This window comes from Gorilla gorilla, chromosome X, assembly GCF_029281585.2.
Source record: "Gorilla gorilla gorilla isolate KB3781 chromosome X, NHGRI_mGorGor1-v2.1_pri, whole genome shotgun sequence".
In the NCBI taxonomy this organism is placed as follows: domain Eukaryota; kingdom Metazoa; phylum Chordata; class Mammalia; order Primates; family Hominidae; genus Gorilla; species Gorilla gorilla.
In genome coordinates, this window is record NC_073247.2 from 41218314 (window position 1) to 41237146 (window position 18833).

Consider the following 18833-nt stretch of genomic DNA (forward strand, 5'->3'; position numbering starts at 1 on the left):
TAGATACAGTTTGAAATGTCTTTTAAATGATATATTGACCACCTTTCCAGACCAGTTAGTTGGAAATGCACTGTTACTTTTTCTGCATGCTTCATCAAGGATGCTCCAGGAGGAGCATCAGAGGTCCCTCCCTCTGAAGAAAAAAGAGCACTTTACATGCCTGAACACACATAGTAGATCCTGTTGATAGTTTGTTAATTTTGAAAGTATAAGCAAAGACTTCTTGTAATACTTAAATATATCAAGATATATAGCCTCTAGGTTTCCTATAGATTCACTTTAAGCCTTTTATGAAATTTACCCTTTACTTAATATCCAGGTTCAGATTTTCAAAGAATATATACAGTAAATGAAAATAGCAGGTTTTGCTGGGCACGGTGGCTCACGCCTGTAATCCCAGCACTTTGGGAGGCCGAGGCGGGCAGATCACGAGGTCAGCAGATCGAGACCATCCTGGCTAACATGGTGAAACCCCGTCTCTACTAAAAATACAAAAAAATTAGCCGGGCATGGTAGCAGGTGCCTGTAGTCCCAGCTACTTGGGAGGCCGAGGCAGGAGAATGGCGTGAACCTGGAAGGCGGAGCTTGTAGTGAGCCGAGATCGCGCCACTGCACTCCAGCCTGGGCGAGAGGGAGACTCCGTCTCAAAAAAAAAAAAAATTAGCCGGGTGTGGTGGCACATGCCTGTATTCCCAGCTACTCGGGAGGCTGAGGCAGGAGAATCACTTGAACCCAGGAGGCGGAGGTTGTGGTGAGCCGAGATGGTGCCATTGCACGCCAGCCTGGGCAGCAAGAGTGAAACTCCATCTCAAAAAAAAAAAAAAGAAAAAGAAAAAAGAAAAGAAAATAGCAGGTTTTGAATTAACCAGAAAACATGAAAGAAATAAAATGATACCAGCTATCTAGAGGACATTTTCTGTTTTGTAAAGGGTTTCTACATTTATGCTATTATTTCTTCATTATCATAGCTATGTAAGGTGAATTCTATTCTTGCCCTCACTTTAACAGACGGGATATCTAAAGCTCCCAGAGCCTGGGAGACTTGCTCATACATGGCAGACCAAGGAGTCAGGTCCAAAGCTTTAGTCTGGTGCTCATCCTAGTACATCACCCCTACTTCAGGGATTTTATATATATATATATGTTCTATATATATGTTCTATATATACATGTTATATATATATACATGTTATATATATGTTCTATATATACATGTTATATATATATGTTCTATATATACATGTTATATATACATGTTCTATATATATACATGTTATATATGTTATATATACATGTTATGTATACATGTTATATATGTTATATATACATGTTATGTATACATGTTATATATGTTATATATACATGTTATATATGTTATATATACATGTTATATATACATGTTATATATACATGTTATATATACATGTTATATATACATGTTATATATGTTATATATACATGTTAGATATATACATGTTATATATGTTATATATACATGTTATATATGTTAGGTATACATGTTATATATGTTATATATACATGTTATATATATATACATGTTATATATACGTTATATATATATACACACACACGTTTTATATATATATATACACACACACTTTTTTTTTTTTGAGATGGAGGCTCACTCTGTCACCCAGGCTGGAGTGCAATGGCATGATCTTGGCTCACTGCAACCCCGCCTCCTGGGTTCAAGTGATTCTTCCACCTCAGCCTCCTGAGTAGCTGGGATTACAGGTACCCGCCATCATGCCTGGCTAATTTTGGTATTTTTGTGGAGGTGGGGTTTCACCATGTTGGCCAGGCTGGTCTTCAAGTCCTGACCTCAGGTGATCCTCCCACCTCGGCCTCCCAAAGTGCTGGGATTACAGGCAGGAGGCACAGTGCCCGGCTGGGGATCCTATTTCTTAGTTCTCCTAATTCCTTAATATCATTAAATATTGCCTTGAGTTAATGTGTCTTTTTTTAAAATTAAGGTTGTCAAGTCTACAATCAGCCACTTAAATCTCATTTTTCTTCCTGGAATGCTGGCCATCATGATCAAAATAAAAACCAGTATTTATGACATAAATTGTTGCTTATCTAAATTTGAAGAAAGATGTTTGCTATGAACAAATAATAAACAGTACCTGAACACTCTTGTGTTTAGAGCAGCTTGAGTAGAAAGAAAAGTTGCTAAAATATGGCCTTGCAAAATAAATGTGTTTCATACTGGTTTGATAGCTATTGGAAGAATATATTAGTCATTTCTTAATAATGGCAATAATAGCAAAGTACTAATGAACTTGAGCAATCACGTAGCCCAATCTCCATTTTGTAGAGAAATAATGTGATGTATTGAGAGGTTTCAACAGCCTGCTAGTAGATTAATACTAACTAACTAACCAAGAGTAGAGCCCTCATTTACTGGCTCCTAGTCTAACGTTTTATGTTCATTCTCCAGTGCCACATCTCTTCCTGTCATTCTAGGAATACTTGTAGTATCTGTCTCTTTATCATTCATTTAGTTGAAATGCTTTCTTTGTCTTGTCTGCCCACATCCTCTGGCACATTGCTACTTGTGTTCACTCTTGTTGCAGCTATGTTAGTAGAGCCAAAATTTTGTGACTATTCATAATCCTTTTTTTAAATTTTATTAGAAAGCTGGGGCCTTGGAAGGTGTGCCAATATCTGGGGTAAGTTTCATCACCAAGTGTCTCCCCATCCCCACCCTTCCCCATGTTATGGCTTTCCTCCTCTTAGTTCATCAATGTGCCTCTTTTTAAACTAGGGAAAACAAGTAAAAGTTGCAAAATTGGCTAATTCTTGTTCTTACATGTCATACTGTGGGCCATTGAGAATCTTTTGAATAAATTAATTTTAACTCTCCCTTCCCATACCTATTATCTTACATATTAACAAATGGTATTAACTAATGGGGAAAATGGCCAAATGGAGAAAATGCAACGAAATAGACAGTTCATTCTTTGATAAATAAAAAATGAAAAATAAATCCTATGGCTCTTCTAAAAAGAAAATTAATACTATTGTATTAGTCAGTGTTCTTTATTGTCATTTATACTTTCAGTGTTTAGGGGACCAGTCTGCTGCATTGGTGGGACAAATGTGCTTCCAGATTGGACAAGCCAAAAATACGTGAGTTTAAGAAACAGACTTAAAAACCAATGCTGTTTTGTTTTTTCTACTTGGTGCTTTGAATAAGGAAAAGCTTTTGAAGTTCATCCAGGATGGAAATCAATAGCTTAATAGCTCCAATATGCATATATACACTTTTTACCATTTTTTTATATCTTTAAATAAAATACGAAATGCCATATATATGCACACTGATGAAGCTTATAAAGACCTAAATTTGTAGGCTGGGCGCGGTGGCTCACGCCTGTAATCCCAGCACTTTGAGTGGCCGAGACAGGTGGATCACCTGAGGTCGGGAGTTAGAGACCAGCCTGACCAACATGGAGAAACCCCGTCTCTACTAAAAGTACAAAATTAGCCGGGCGTGTTGGTGCATGCCTGTAATCCCAGCTACTCGGGAGGCTGAGGCAGGAGAATCGCTTGAACCCGGGAGGTGGAGGTTGCGGTGAGCCGAGGTCACGCCATTGTACGCCAGCCTGGGCAACAAGAGTGAAGCTCTGTCTCAAAAACAAACAAATAAACAAAAACCTTAATTTGTAAAATTCATTACCTTTTATATCCTAAAAACTAAATTTTGGTTCAAAGTATTCTTGCCTTTTTGGGGAGATTGGTGGGGTGGTGAGAGGGGTGGGAAGAAGTGAGGAAGAGCCATAATATATAGTTTTTGGCATATTCTTTCTCACTAACTGTAAAGTTATATTTTTATGGGATTTTCAAGGTTATTTTCCTGGCATTGTGCTTTCTCTCCATTATCTGAAGTTTCTCCTTTGACAAGAAGCAGAAAGAATGATAGAAGTAGAGATTTGGTATATTTTTCTCTCAATCTCATCTTCTTACTACTCACACATGCAGAATCTGGAACAAGCCCCATATCTAAGAGTAATAGGAAGATGACTCCCACTTTAGGATAAGAAAATGGATACTCAAGGAGCTTGCCTAAGGTCATAGCCTTGACACAAAAGCAGAACCAGATCTCAAGGCCATGCCTTCTGAGTCTGAATCTGGCACTCTTTCTTTCTGTTCCACCAATCACTATACTTATTTGAAGGTAATCTTTTTATTTATTTTTTTTATTTTTATTTTTTATTTTTATTTTTATTTTTTTTTTGAGATGGAGTTTCGTTCTTCTTGCCCAGGCTGGAGTGCAATAGCGCGATCTCGGCTCACTGCAACCTCCGCCTCCCAAGTTCAAGCGATTCTCCTGCCTTAGCCTCCCAAGTAGCTGGGATTACAGGCATGCGCCACCACGCCCAGCTAATTTTGTATTTTTAGTAGAGACGGAGTTTCTCCATGTTGGTCAGGCTGGTCTCAAACTCCTGACCTCAGATGATCTGCCCGCCTTGGCCTCCCAAAGTGCTGGGATTACAGGCGTGAGCCACTGCTCCTGGCCAAGGTAATCTTTTAAATATTAAAAAATCTACCTGCCAATTATACGTATTCATGAACAAAATTAAATATGCCTCAAAAGCTGAATTAATACTGACAATTATAACACAAGCTTAGCCAATGGCTATTGTGTTACCTATAATGTTTCATGTGCTTTAAACACATGATATCATTTAATCCAGATATAGATCCTATTATTCCCATTTTATAGATCAAGAAACTGAGAATTAAAGAAAAAAATTTATGCAACAGCACACAACTAGTAAGTGGGAGATGCAATGTTTGCACCCAGATCCATGTCATTCCTTAGCCAGGGTTCTTAACCTGTGTACTGTACTACCTCCTGTATGGAAAAGATTTCCATACAACTGGCAAGAGGCTACATTTAATTGTTATTTTCTTGAGGATTTCCTAATTATCTCATCGATTTTAACTTCAGTGGTTAAGTTCTTCCTTTGTGAATAATGGAATGTGTAACATTTCTAGATTAAACGTTCTCGTAGTCTAGCAGGGTCAGTGGCTCTCATGCAAGAGTGTGACATTATTTGTGTGAGAGTTTTTTGAGGAGGAGGGATGTGGGAATTCTTTGCAGGTCATGGTAATCTGAGGTTACATGACCAAGAGCATCTGAGTCAGCCTGAGTCTGGAAACATTCTTGGAATCTGGGTTCCAGGCAGCTGGAATCAAGTGCCATGAGAAACTTTGAAGCAAAGCTGTTGGGTTTCAATGGGAGGAAAGAAAAATCACAAAAGATTATCTTAATAATGAGATGCTTTGAAAAATGAGCAGTATTGGAGGGTACAGGGAACATTGAACAAAGATACATAGGGGGAAATAGAAGACTTTGTTTAGAGAATGTAGAGAACATTAGAGTAGGGAAGTGACAAAAAATATAAAGCTAGGATCATGTTGTGAAGCCCTATATTTCAGGCTAAGGAGCTTTTCTTGATAGGCAATAGGAAACTTTTGAAGGTTTATGAGCTGGTGTTCAGAGATGACTGCAGTTGTCAGTAGCAGTCTTGGGTGAAAGTGAGGAAAGACTAGAGGCCAAGACGCCATGGAGGAAGCCACCATAGTGTCCCGGTAATGAGCACATGGGCTCAGAAGGATGGAGACAGAGAGGGAGGCCATGAGTGAATGTGCATGGCACTGCAGAGGAGAAAGGGAGGGGAAGTAGGTATGTCATCTAGGTACCTGGACCCTGTGGTTAGGCTTAGCCAAAGTAAGGAAAGGGTCCGAGTGGAAGAATTTCTGTTCAGAGCGTGTTTGTGGTGCTGGCAGGCTGTATGTTGCACACATTTGGAAATGTGGAATAAGTTCAGTATAAAAATAGAAATTTTTGGCCAGGCACAGTGGCTCATACCTGTAATGCCAGCGCTTTGGGAGGCCAAGGCAGGTGGATCACTTGAGGTCAGGAGTTTGAGACCAGTCTGGCCATCATGGCAGAACCCTGTCTCTACTACAAATACAAAAATTAGCTGGGTGTGGTGGCGAGTGCTTGTAATCCCAGCTACTCAGAAGGCTGAGGCACGAAAATTGCTTGAACCTGGGAGGTGGAGGCTACAGTGAGCCGAGATTGCATCACTGCACTCCAACCTGGGTGACAGAGTGAGACTGCCTCAAAAAAAAAAAGATGGAAATTTTAGAATTTCCCTAGATAGAGGGGATTTTGAAGCAACAGAAGTAGATGAAATTACCAAGAAAAAATATACAAGTAGAGGAGATATTTACACAAGTAGAAGTAGCAGGCACGGGGATGGAGAAGTCAGAAAAACAATGCAGTTATTCATTTTTTGTTATATATATATATGAGATAGGGTCTTGCTCTGTCACTTAGGCTGGAGTGCAGTAGTGAGATCCCAGCATACTGCAACCTTGACCTCCTGGGCTCAAGTGATCCTCCCCCCTCAGCCTCCTGAGTAGCTGATACTACAGGTGCATGCCACCACACTCAGCTAATTTTTAAATTTTTTGTAGAGATAGGGTCTTACTATATTGCCCAGGCTGTGTCAACTTCCTGGGCTCAAGCAATCCTCCTGCCTCAGCCTCCCAAACTACTGGGATTATAGGCATGAGCCACTGCACCTAGCCTGAAATTATTCATTAGTGTGGAAATCCAGGGTAGACATATTTATGAGGGAGGCATGGTCAGTAGCGCAAAACATTACTAAGAGGTCATGGAGGCTGAGTACCAAGAATGGACCATTATACATAGAAATTAGGTCTTCATTTGGTGACTTTTTTTTTTTTTTTTGAGATGGAGTCTCGCTCTGTCACCAGTCTGGAGTGCAGTGGCATGATCTCAACTCACTGCAACCTCTGCCTCCCAGGTTCAAGCAGTTCTCCTGCCTCGGCCCCCCGAGTAGCTGGGACTACAGGCGCCCACCACCACACCCAGCTAATTTTTGTATTTTTAGTAGAGACGGGGTTTCACCATGTTGGCCAGGATGGTCTCAATCTCTTGACCTCATGATCTGCCCACCTCAGCCTCCCAAAGTGCTGGGATTACAGGCGTGAGCCACCGCGCCCAGCCATTTTGTGACTTTCAAGAGTGAAGTTGTACTAGAATGCTCAAGATAGAAGCCTGGTTGCAAATGGTCAAAAGAGATGTAAGCAGGTAGGAAATCGAAGACATGTGCTTTGCAAAAATACAACCATCCAGGAATGGTGAGAGAAGGACATAGTTTGTGAGGTTAACAGGATTATGTAACATTTTGGGAATTTTGTTTGATTTTGTTTGTAAGTTATGGTAAGACCAGAGAATGTTTCTTTGGAGTCTGAGCGGAGAACAGATGAAAGTTGTAAAATAAACGGGGGATAAGTGATGGGCAAGACCAAGTAAGAGGTTAGAGAGATTGGGATTGAAAATTTAGTTAATTTCTCCCAACCTCAGCAGGGAGAAAATGACAGTCAGCTCAGAATTCAATGAAAAGCCCATCTCTGTTTCAGAGTGGGGGAAGAAATTATGGATGATTCTAATTTTTCTTTCAGCTTAGCTGTATTTTCCAATTTTTCTAGAATGTAAAAATTATTTGAACATTAAATTTTATTTTTCTGAAAGAGCACCTGAGATAGCTGTCTCATTTGTCCAGTAGTGCTGACTGGGTGTGACAGAGTTTTTTACCTCCCTCACAGCTTCCTCTGGGGTCAACCCCCCTGCCCCTATGCGCCATCTTCGTCACACCTCTCTGGTCTGCTCAGTCCTGATCTGATAGTCATGAAGGAGAGCAAGCAACTTTTACCTTTATAGAAGTTAGAAAAGTGAGACATCTTTCTGGTATGTGTGAACACAGTACAGTGTTCTGTGAGTACAATGTACAATGAGGAAGGCGAGGTAGATCACGTAAATGCTGAAAGCTCCATATGTGCTTGATGACTGGGAAGAAAGAACAATAAAATTCAAGAGGAAAATACTTGCCTGTGTACTGTGGCCTAAGTATAGCAAAGAAGTCTCTTCATATTTGCTAATACTCATTAATTGCTTATTAAGTATACTCACTTAAGAATTCACTTTTATTAAGTACCTTGAGTCTTCTCATCAGTTTTGCACTAAGACGCGTACGCAACTGTTCAGTATAGTGTTTATATGGATGCTAAATTGGTACAGATTTCTCCTTTAAAAAGCATGAAATAGATAATTAACTTCCATTTTATGAATATTTATCACAGTAGATTAACTTGAAACATGTAGCTTTTTCAGTGTGCGGCAATAAAACGGTATAGTGATTTTGTGTTTTAGTTTGTAAATGTATTACCTGTACGTAGTGTTATTTGACAAGTATCTTTACCAAATTAGATATTAGTCCCATGCTCCTTGAATTTGTCACCTGCTCATCAAGCAGGCCAAGAATATATTTGGGTGAGAAGAGATAGACTATCCTAGGCTAATCCTTATGGTAACAATAAGTGAGAAGAGAAGACTATCCTAGGCTAATCCTTATGGTAACAATGGTACCTGGAAAAATGTCAGAAAACAATTTCCCTTGGTTTTGTGTTTGTTGCACAATCAAAATGCAGCTGACGGGATCTGTTGAGTTAGTGCTGACTGGTGGTAGCTTCTTCTGGGATCCTTCTGCCAGCTCCTGGACTGAGCACTGTCCCATCTTTCAGTTGCTGGAATGTCACCAGCACAGTTAGAACCCTGGTGGTGCAGGGCACAGCAGCAAGGCCCACGGGGAAGGAATGCCCAGCTTGGGCAGAGCCAAGCAAGGGTGACTGTAGCAACCTTGTTACCTCAAGCTTAACTGTTCCTCTGTGACCCTTACTGGTATCACTTTGGGCCATCTGCCTGGCACATGTCAAAACTACCTATTAATGTCCAAGGGCCAGACTTGCTGCAGAATCCAAAGTTTATATTGATAAGGCTGCCACAAAATAAATTCAGTTCTTCCATATCAGCCATGTTACATTCTGGCTCTGATTATCAAAGGTAGACCTTAAATTGCCTTCCGTTCCATGCCACTCTTGTCCTAGCTTTCCAACTACACCCTCCCACACTCTGTATCCAGCCTCCCCACCCTGCCAGAAGATAGTGGTGTTTCTCATTTTATGACTGTATTAATGATAGAGCTAAGCTGGCTGTCAGTCATGATGCTTCACTCCACATGGATTAGTAGTAACATAACTATGACAGAACTTAGAATTTGTTGTAATTCGTGGTATTTTATAAACACAGCCCAGGCCTAGGACTGACTAAACACTAAATACTATATCTGCATTTTTCTATTAAGATTACACTGGCCAGGCACAGTGGCTTACGTCTGTAATCCCAGCACTTTGGGAGGCTGAGGTGGGTGGATCACGAGGTCAGGAGATCAAGGCCATCCTGACTAACACGGTGAAACCCCGTCTCTACTAAAAATAGAAAAAATTAGCTGGGCGTGGTGGCACATGCCTGTAGTCCCAGCTACTTGGGAGGCTGAGGCAGGAGAATCGCTTGAACTCGGGAGGCGGAGGTTGCAATGAGCCAAGATTGCGCCACTGCACTCCAGCCTGGGCAACAGAGCAAGACTCCATCTGAAAGAAAAAGAAAAGATTGCACTAAGTACATTTTCTTCTAGGCTGATTTCTAAAACATTATTCCAGGAAGATATATGATTTTTGTTAACTTTAGGAACTTTTATAAAACTATAATGACTTTTTTGGACTAAATTATATGTCAGTTTTGATCATTTGTATTATTAATGTTTCATTATTTGCTTTCAATAAAATTGTCTTACTATTCATTCTCCCTTCAACCATAGGTATGGAACAGGATGTTTCTTACTATGTAATACAGGCCATAAGGTTTGTTTTTTAAATTAAAAAATTGATTTAAAAGTCTAAGTTCATCTAAATAATGCTTGAACATAATTTACTATTAAATAACTTTTAGTCTTTAGCTTTTACTTAATCTTTATCAGGGTTTAATTTAGAGCTCAATACAAAATTTGAATCGTTCTAATAAGAACCATTTTAGGCTCTTTGAATTTTATATGTGTGTTTTTAATTGTGTTGCTGGGAAATTTAGACTGAGACCTCGTCAAATTCTTAATGCAAATCTAATTTGAAACAAGGAATAAACTTTTTATACAGCTTAAATGTGTTCTTAATTCTAATCATTTTGACTGTAAAGTTTTATTTTAAAAAATTGGTTTATTGATTGCATTATTTTGTACCTATGTTATTTTAACTTTAAAAAAAAATGTTCTCATGTTACCTTTTCATTTTCCACTACTGAAATCTTTTTTTTTTTTTCTTTCTCACAGTGTGTATTTTCTGATCATGGCCTTCTCACCACAGTGGCTTACAAACTTGGCAGAGACAAACCAGTATATTATGCTTTGGAAGTAAGTCCTTTTTAATCAATATGGATAATATGACAAACATTCAAAGCTAATAAAAATTACAGTGTTTTCTAACACTTTTCTGGTAAATCTTAATACAGAGGACTCAAAAAGTTCTGCTTTCTTGGCATTTGATTGAGTTGAAGGAACCTGAAACTGATCTGGGTGTCAGGACTCACAGGAGACCTTGATTAGATTGGTTCCTCAGTTCTTATGCCAATTAATCATGTCACCTTAGGCATATTACTTGACAGCTCTACAATGTAAGGTTGTTTTTTTTTAATCTCTAAAGTTTAATCAGATTAACGTGCTCTCTAACATTTCTTTCATCTTGAAAATTCTTTGATTTTATAAATAAAATGCTCCAGTGTTCCAAAGAGAACCCTGGGCACAAAAAGGCAGAACAACTCTCTTCACTTGTCTCCTCATAAAAATAAATTTTGTGTAACATTTTGATATAGAAAAGAAAGTGAGGAGATTTATGCCACTTATCACTGGAAACATTTGTTTCAAACATTTTTGTATGTTATAGTAGGAATATGCCAGCCTAAGCCTATAGGATATGGTAAGTTAGCGTTAGAAATATTTATTTATAAAGTCAAAGAAATAATATTCTTTTTGTAAAATTAGATACATTTCTTATAAGCATTTCTATATAATTAATTTTGAAATGGCTACCTTATAATGCACAAGTATACACTTGATCTACAAACTCATTGAGGCTCATTTTTTGGAGTGCCTGATAATAATTTGGTCACAAGTTAAAGACTTCTAGTTAGAGTTAAAACATTTTATTAGTCATTATGCCTAGCACATGAAGAATATTAGTTTATTTCTATTTTTCTCCCTTCCCCAACCCATAAACACTATAATATTTCTGCCCAGCTCCTTTTCTATGGATGGAAGCATTTGTGAAAACTTAGTCTGTATATTAAATGTATCTTAACACTTCTCAGAACTTAAAATCCTACAAGCCCTCTCCCTCTCTACTTTCCCTCTGTGGAGAGTGCATAGCACAACACTAGGCACATAGAATATGCACCTGATAAGTGTTACCTATAATATAATAAGAATATGATTCTGCTTTTTTTCTTCTTGCATAGGAAACAATCAGTGCTTTAGAATACAGGTGCCTTAGACCTGGGACAGGCCTCAGGGACAGGGGTCACTCGGTCTTAACTCCCCTCCCAATGTGAAAAACCTTCTCCTGTCTCCTTTACCAGTAGCCATCCAACTTCTATCTGAAGACAGCACCCAAAGTTGCTTCTTAATAACACCTCTAGCATTGGACCTGCATTGGTTGTCAAAAGCGTTCCAACATTAGAGGCTGCGGTCAGTTTCTCTGGGTCTTCCTCCTCCAGGGTAAACTGACCCAATGCCTTGATCTCACATGGTTTCTGGATGCTTTATAGTTCTGAGCTCCCTTCATTGGGTGCATTGCAATTCATGTCGTCCAGAATGGAATATAATATTCTACATCTAATCTGACCTGTACTCAATCAATAGGATGATTTGTGCCTCTCCTACCATAAGCACTACTTTTGCTCCTCTAGCCTGAGAGTTCATTAATTTAGACTAATATTTATTAAATTAATATTTATTAATTAAAATAATTAATATTAATTTAGACTTCATATTATTGGCCCTGGGAGCATATGCTAAAAAACCTAGCTCGTTTTCAAATGAATCATTGTCAAACCAAGTCTGCTCCGTTCTGTATTTGTGTAGTTTTTTTGTTAAATCTAAATTCAGGTCTTTGTTTCTTCCTGTTTAATTTCATAATAGTGATTTTAGCCTATTCCTATATAGTCTGAATTCGTTTTCACTCTTTACTGTTACTCTTTCAGTTTTGTCTCATCTAGAGATTTAACAAATATATGCTTTATGATTTTGTTTCAATTTATGTAATGCTTTTAGATGCTTAGAATTGTAAAAGCTCAGAGAGACGCTAGATCATATGACAATATACCCTCCTATCCCCTTGTTTTACACGTGAGGAAACTGAGATTAGAAAAGTGAAATTGGAGTCCCTTGGCCAAGTAACTTTTGACAACAGTAAGTAGCAGATCCAGATGCTTGGACATCAAAGCCTTGATGCCTAGGCCACCCTGCTGTACCATTTCCTTCCTTGTAAGTCTAGAAGTTCTGGGCTCCAGTCTCCCAAGTCCAGTGTTGTTGTCACTGCATCTAGCTTATGTCCCTTCCTTCATCTGCTAACCTAGCGGTCTCAGCAACAACAACAACACACATACGCATACTAATATGTTAACGGTGTAGTTAGAATTTTTTTCTTTGTTTTCTTAATTTTTTTTTTTACAATTAACAAACATTTTTAAAAAATTAAATTAAACCAAGCCAAAAAACAAGGGTGGGGAATAATGCTAGATTGGTAAAACTTTTTATCAGTAAACACATGCTAATTTCACTTGGTCATACTAATTCCTTTTTTTGTAAATGCTTACAAAGTATATATTTAATAATATTGTCTTTCATTTGATCAATTGTTGTTAGGCTTAGAAGGTGGAGATAGGAAAATTTTAGTCTTTATGCTCTTTAAAACCTAAAACTATAGCTACCCATCTTCAGTCTTTTAGTCTTTTTCCATTCTTCCTCCGCTGATTTGGGAGCAATAAGATACATTTCTATGTTTTTATTTTGGTGATTTTTTTTCTTTTGCGTATACCCTCAGATTTTTAAGATATTGTTTAACCATATATTTTTCTAAGAGTGTATGTCATTTTTTGGTATGTTTAATCTCCCAACCATGATAAGGAACTCTAATATTTTATTCTACCGCCTCCATCACCAATTGTGTTATTTTGTTTAAAGCTTTCATTTCCCCCATTTTGTTCAACATGCAATAATTACTGTTGTTTTCTTTGCAGTCCACAGTAAATCATATTTATTGACTTATTTTTCTTAGTTTGTGTCCAGTATCATTTCTTTGGTCTCACACCTTTTTTATTCCCACCTACTTTTTTCCTTTTTTTCTTCTTCTTTTTTTTTTTTTTTTTTTTGCTGAGGGGCATCCTTCTATAGTTCTTTTAGTTTTAGTGTGGGATAGTAAGCCCATTCTCTTTAGGTTTGTCTTTGTTTTGCCCTCACTCTGAGGATGAGTATAAAAGCCTATATTAACAATTGTTTTTCCCACATCCCTTCTGGCCATTTTCGATGTTGATGAGACCTCTGCTGTCAATATGTGGTTCATTTGTAGATAATCTGGTTTATTGTCTGGGAGTTTCTAACATTATCTCTTTATCATTGATGTTCTGTAGTTTTACTATGATATGCCTGTGTTTGGATTTATTTTTATTTATCCTGTTAGGTACTTGGATCCAAGTCTGTCTTCAGATCTGGAAAGTTCTCAGCAATTATCTCTTCAAATATTGCTCCTCTACCATTACCTCCATCCTCTTCTGGAATTGCTATTGGATGAATATTGGAACCTTTCAACCCATCATCCATGTCTCTTAACTGCCCTTTTATATTTTTTTAATCTCTTTGTTTCTCTGTGCTGCGTCCCTGGTGAGTTTCTCAGTATCTACCTTCCATTTCCAAATCCTCTCTTTAAAACAAACAAGACAAATCATAAAAGCCTTTTTTGTATTGTGAAATATAAGACACATAGAGAAAAATGCATTAAATATCAATGTACAACTTGAAAAATTATTATAAAGGCTCATGTAACTTGTTCATAGAACGCCGCCAATCCCAAGAACCTCTATTTGCCCCACGATCACAACTTCCTCCCTCTCCCTGAGATAAACATCAGCCTGACTTTTATCATAATCACTTCCTTACTTTTCTTTGTAGTTCTAACACTTAAATGTGCAGCCCTGAACACCAGAGTTTAGTTCTGCATGTGTTTAATATTTGATATATTAAAAATATAAAAGAAAAGAGAGAGACAGCATGTGCATGCATATCTGAGTCACTTAGTATGTATTTTTTTGTATTTTTTTGATCTGGCTTCTTTCACTCAACATTATGTTTGTGAGATTCATCCACAGTATTATACATAGCTGTTTTTTTCATTGCTTCTTATTGCTATATGAAATTATTGAAGTTTAGTATTTATTCAGCTGTTGATGACATTCGAGTTGTTTTCAGTATTTGGCTATTATGAAAAATGCTGCTATGAACATTTTTGTATATGCCTCCTGATGTAAATGTATTCACCTTTCTGTAGGAGTAGAATTTCTAGGCCATAGATTATGTGTATCTTCACTTTGAGTAGATAGTGCAAACCATTTTTCACAGTAGATGTGTCAAGTTACACTCCTACCAGCAATATGGGGGAGTGCTAGTTTACTCATCCTCTCTATCTAGTCTAGAGTTTACCCCATCTATTACATTTTTCATCTTATTTAATATTTTCATTTCTATAGTTTTTATTTGGTTATTTTTCACATCCACCTGATTTTGTTTCAGTTCTCTTTTTTTTTTTGATTCTTAGTTTCATGTTTGTTTGTTTTTAAAATGGAAGTCATTTCCTAATTTATCTCCGAATACTTAAAACATACGTATTTTAAAATCTGTGTTAGGCCGGAATGAACTCTAGTCCAGCTATTAAGTTTGTTGGATTTCTTTTTTCTTTTCTTTTTTTCTTTTTTTTTTTTTTTTTTGAGATGGAGTCTCGCTCTGTCGCCCAGGCTGGAATGCAGTGGCCTGATCTCGGCTCACTGCAAGCTCTGTCTCCCAGGTTCACGCCATTCTCCTGCCTCAGCCTCCCGAGTAGCTGGGACTACAGATGCCCACCACCACGCCCGGCTAATTTTTTGTATTTTTAGTAAAGACTGAAAATACGAAGTTTCACCGTGTTAGCCAGGATGGTCTCGATCTCCTGACCTCGTGATCCGCCCGCCTCGGCCTCCCAAAGTGCTGGAATTACAGGCGTGAGCCACCGCGCCTGGCCTTGTTGGATTTCTTAATACAAGATTTCTTCGTATAGTTTAGAATTGTCACTTCCAGCCTTGTCTTCCATTAAGCCATATAGCCTCAGTCAGCAAATACACAGTTGCTTGTTTTTCTAGCATCCCTACACAAGTAAGAGAGCGCCACCTAGCCCCTGGCTTCAAGCATTGAGCCTGATTCTATTCCCTGTCTTGCGCAAAACATTTTGGACCCCTTTCTTCTGGAGGAACCAGTTCCCAGCCACCACTCCTACTCCCTGACACATATAGAAAAATAAATCAGAAGCCATCATGCTTGTGGCTTCAGTCCTGTTTGGTTATGTGTTTCCGTGTCTGTCCACATAGATGTTATTCTGTATTTGAGTCAGCATGTTGTTTCAGTTTTCTCTTTTATATCGTGTCTGTTATCCTCTGTGGTTAGAACAAAGGGGATTTTTGAAGTACAAACTCATTATTTCTGCTCATGTAAGCATCTGCATCTTCTTTTTCGTCACCAAGAGAACTCTTTTTCTCTCTCTGAAGCCCCTGGCAGGTGATAGTAAGGCCTGACATTTTAATACCTCTAAATTCTCATTTTCATTATTTGTAAAAAGAAATAGGTGTTCATGATCCTTAAGTTGTTCTGTGACATTAAACTCATATTAAACTGGTTAAATTTGTCCCACCCTTTCTAGTTGGAAAATATTTCTCAGTAGTGGAAGAGACTGGAGCTAAATAGAGCCATTGAGTGGTTCTGCCTTCCCTCTGGCATCCTTGTTCCTCTTCTTTTTCCAAATACTGTTTCACAAAACAAAAATCCTTTTGGGAACTTTTAATATGAGTATGAACCTGAGCTTACTTATGACTTGAGACTTCCATGTTCCGCGTTTTGTCACTAGAATATAGATTTCCTGAGGCCAGGGTACTTGTCTATCTTGTTTACCACTCTGTCCCAGCAGGCTGGCAGATAATACATACCCATTAAATATTGTTCAAATACCGAATCCTATGTTAGGCCATTTTTTTCTTTTTAAATATGAGCTTCAAAGAGGGTTCCCTATATTGCCTCATTGGTTTGTTTAAATATCTCTTCCCTTATCTTTTCTTTGTTATGGTTTAACGATTATAGCTTTAAGATTTCCTTTTTAGAGTTTTTCATCCTTCTTGAGCTAAATCCCTATTTTAGGTATAAACCTATGTAATAGATTATCTATTGCTGTGTAACAAGATTACCACAAACTTAAGTGGCTTAAAACAACACATTTATTGTTTCTCAGTTCCCATGGGTTCAGAATCCAGGCACAGCTTAGCTGGGTACCCTGCTCAGAGTCTCACAAGGCTGCAGTCAAGGTGTTGACTGAGACTCTGCTGTCATCTGAGGTTTAATCTGCTTCCAGGTTCATTCAGGTTATTGGCAAAATTCAGTTCCTTGTGGTTGTGGAACTGAGGACTTCAGTTTCTTGCTACCTGTCAGATGGAGGCCACCCTCACAGCTCCTAGGGCTACCTGCAGTTCCCTGCTACCTGAGGGACCCCCAGTGGTCCTCTGCTTCCTTAAAGTCAGGAAGGGAGGGAATATCTCCAGCAAGACAGGCACAGTAAATCATGTAATGGAAGCACGTACACATCACTACACATATCCCATCACTTTTGACATGTACTGTTGGGTAGAAGAAAGTCACAGATATCACCACACTCAAGAGGCAAGGATTACGCAAGGGTATGCACATCAGGAGGCAGGGATCATGGGAGCCACCTTAATTAAAAGTCTATCTGCCACAAGCATATAAACATTGTTTATGAACTTTTATAATGTTCTTTCTTGAAAAGTATACTTTCTGAGCAATAAATGCTTTTAATTTTAGTTCCCCAACTTGTTACTGAAGTATTAATGAAATCTGTTACATTTCAAAAATAATGTTGCTCCAATTCAACTCTTCCCTTTCTCTATGCAATTAAAAATGCCATAGAGTTAGACACTGCATTTGTAATCTAATATATACAAATTAACCACATTATAAATCATATACGTACGGATACATAGCACTGTAGTATACACAAAACTGTGTTTGCTATGCCTGATGAATGATTGTAAGCAATTTAGGGTAATCTTTACTTTACCTGATTTTTCTTCATACTCACCAATTTTCACCCTAATTGCCTTGTAAGCTACAATTCTACTGCATCCTGAAACATCCTGCTTTATTTTTATACTGTTTGTGGCAGTGGCATTCATGTCAAGGAGCTTTTGAAGAAAAATGTATTTGCCTGCTATGACATTACATCAGATCTACTTGATTATTTTTAATTCAGTCTTCCTATAGCCTGTTTATTAGCCTTTCACTTTCCAGGCTACATGTCTAGTTTTAAAATAATTTATTCCTCTTGTCCTGTTATAATTTAATTTATTATTCTTTACACCCTCTCACTTTCATTGCATCTCCCTTAGTGTACAACTATTAAGCTTGCATGCATCTTTTCCAGGGAGTCATAACCTAGAACAAGGGCTGATTCAAATTTGTAGATGATATACTAAAGTATTGGATCTTTATACTTAGGGTGTAATTTATGGTAACTTAATTGATAACAAGTAGACAGCCACCTTCTATTTATCATTTTAGGTTTTGGCTGCTATACTCTTTTCCTGTCCAGCTTTGAAACATTATTACCATCTTCCATTTTATTTCCTGCCTCTGAATTCAGAAGACCACATGTCTTTTGTGAATTAGAGATGTCTCTCATTTTTATTTCTTTAAAAGCTAAATCATACCATGTATTATATCCTGACAGCAAAATTATTTACTTTTTTCAGATAAGTGTTTTTATCTACCTTTTATTGTGTTATATTGAATCTAGTTTTTCAATCACAACAAAACACTTCTGTATATTCCTGATGACAGAATTTAAAACAGTTATCTCCTGGAGCCTTAACAGTGACTATGTATTTTTTTTCTTTTGTTTTAATCTAAATAATACTCTGATTCTCAACTAATTACCTCTAATCAAAACCTTGATTTTCCTCTTGCTAAAATCATATTGCTTTCTCTTAAAAATATGGTGTAAGCATGTAACATCCTATCTTTTTCAATGGAAATGAGGTATATCAGCATGTGGTTTCCTAGAGTATAAAGTCCCACCAGCTGTGCCACAAAATCACTTTACTAGACTCCTAGCACAGTGGCTTCTAAAAATTCGCAGTTTAACTGTACTTGCCTAAAACAATTATGTATGCATTTCTTGGTTAGATGCTATTTAAGGACAGTGTCTTTGAGAGTATAAGGAGGAGGGACACCTGTTTTTGTTTTTCTTTTTCAATGAGGTCTAGAATTATACTGCCCATGGCAGCCATGGCCACGTGCAGCTATTGAGCCCTGGAAATGTGGCTAGTCTGAATTGAGATGTGCTGTAAGTATAAAGTATATACCAGATTTCAAAGATAGTACAAAAAAAAATCTCAATAATTTAATATTGATTTCATGTTGAAATTTTTTTTAATACATTGGGTTAAATAAAATATTAATTTTATCTTCCTTTTACCTTTTTAATGTGGCAAAAATATAAATTACATATGTGACTCA

General features: G+C 37.6%; 1 protein-coding gene across 7 annotated transcripts in view; it reads left to right on the forward strand.

Annotated features, from left to right (window-relative positions):
• Positions 1-18833, forward strand: part of GK (glycerol kinase) — a 77674-nt gene that overhangs the window by 44809 nt on the left and 14032 nt on the right. For all 7 annotated transcript variants that reach the window (XM_019019750.3, XM_019019751.3, XM_055375540.2 and 4 more), the window contains 4 exons: positions 2658-2693; positions 3086-3153; positions 9783-9825; positions 10287-10367. In XM_019019750.3, the coding sequence (XP_018875295.1) occupies positions 2658-2693; positions 3086-3153; positions 9783-9825; positions 10287-10367 (228 nt within the window). The remainder of the gene's footprint in view (positions 1-2657; positions 2694-3085; positions 3154-9782; positions 9826-10286; positions 10368-18833) is intronic.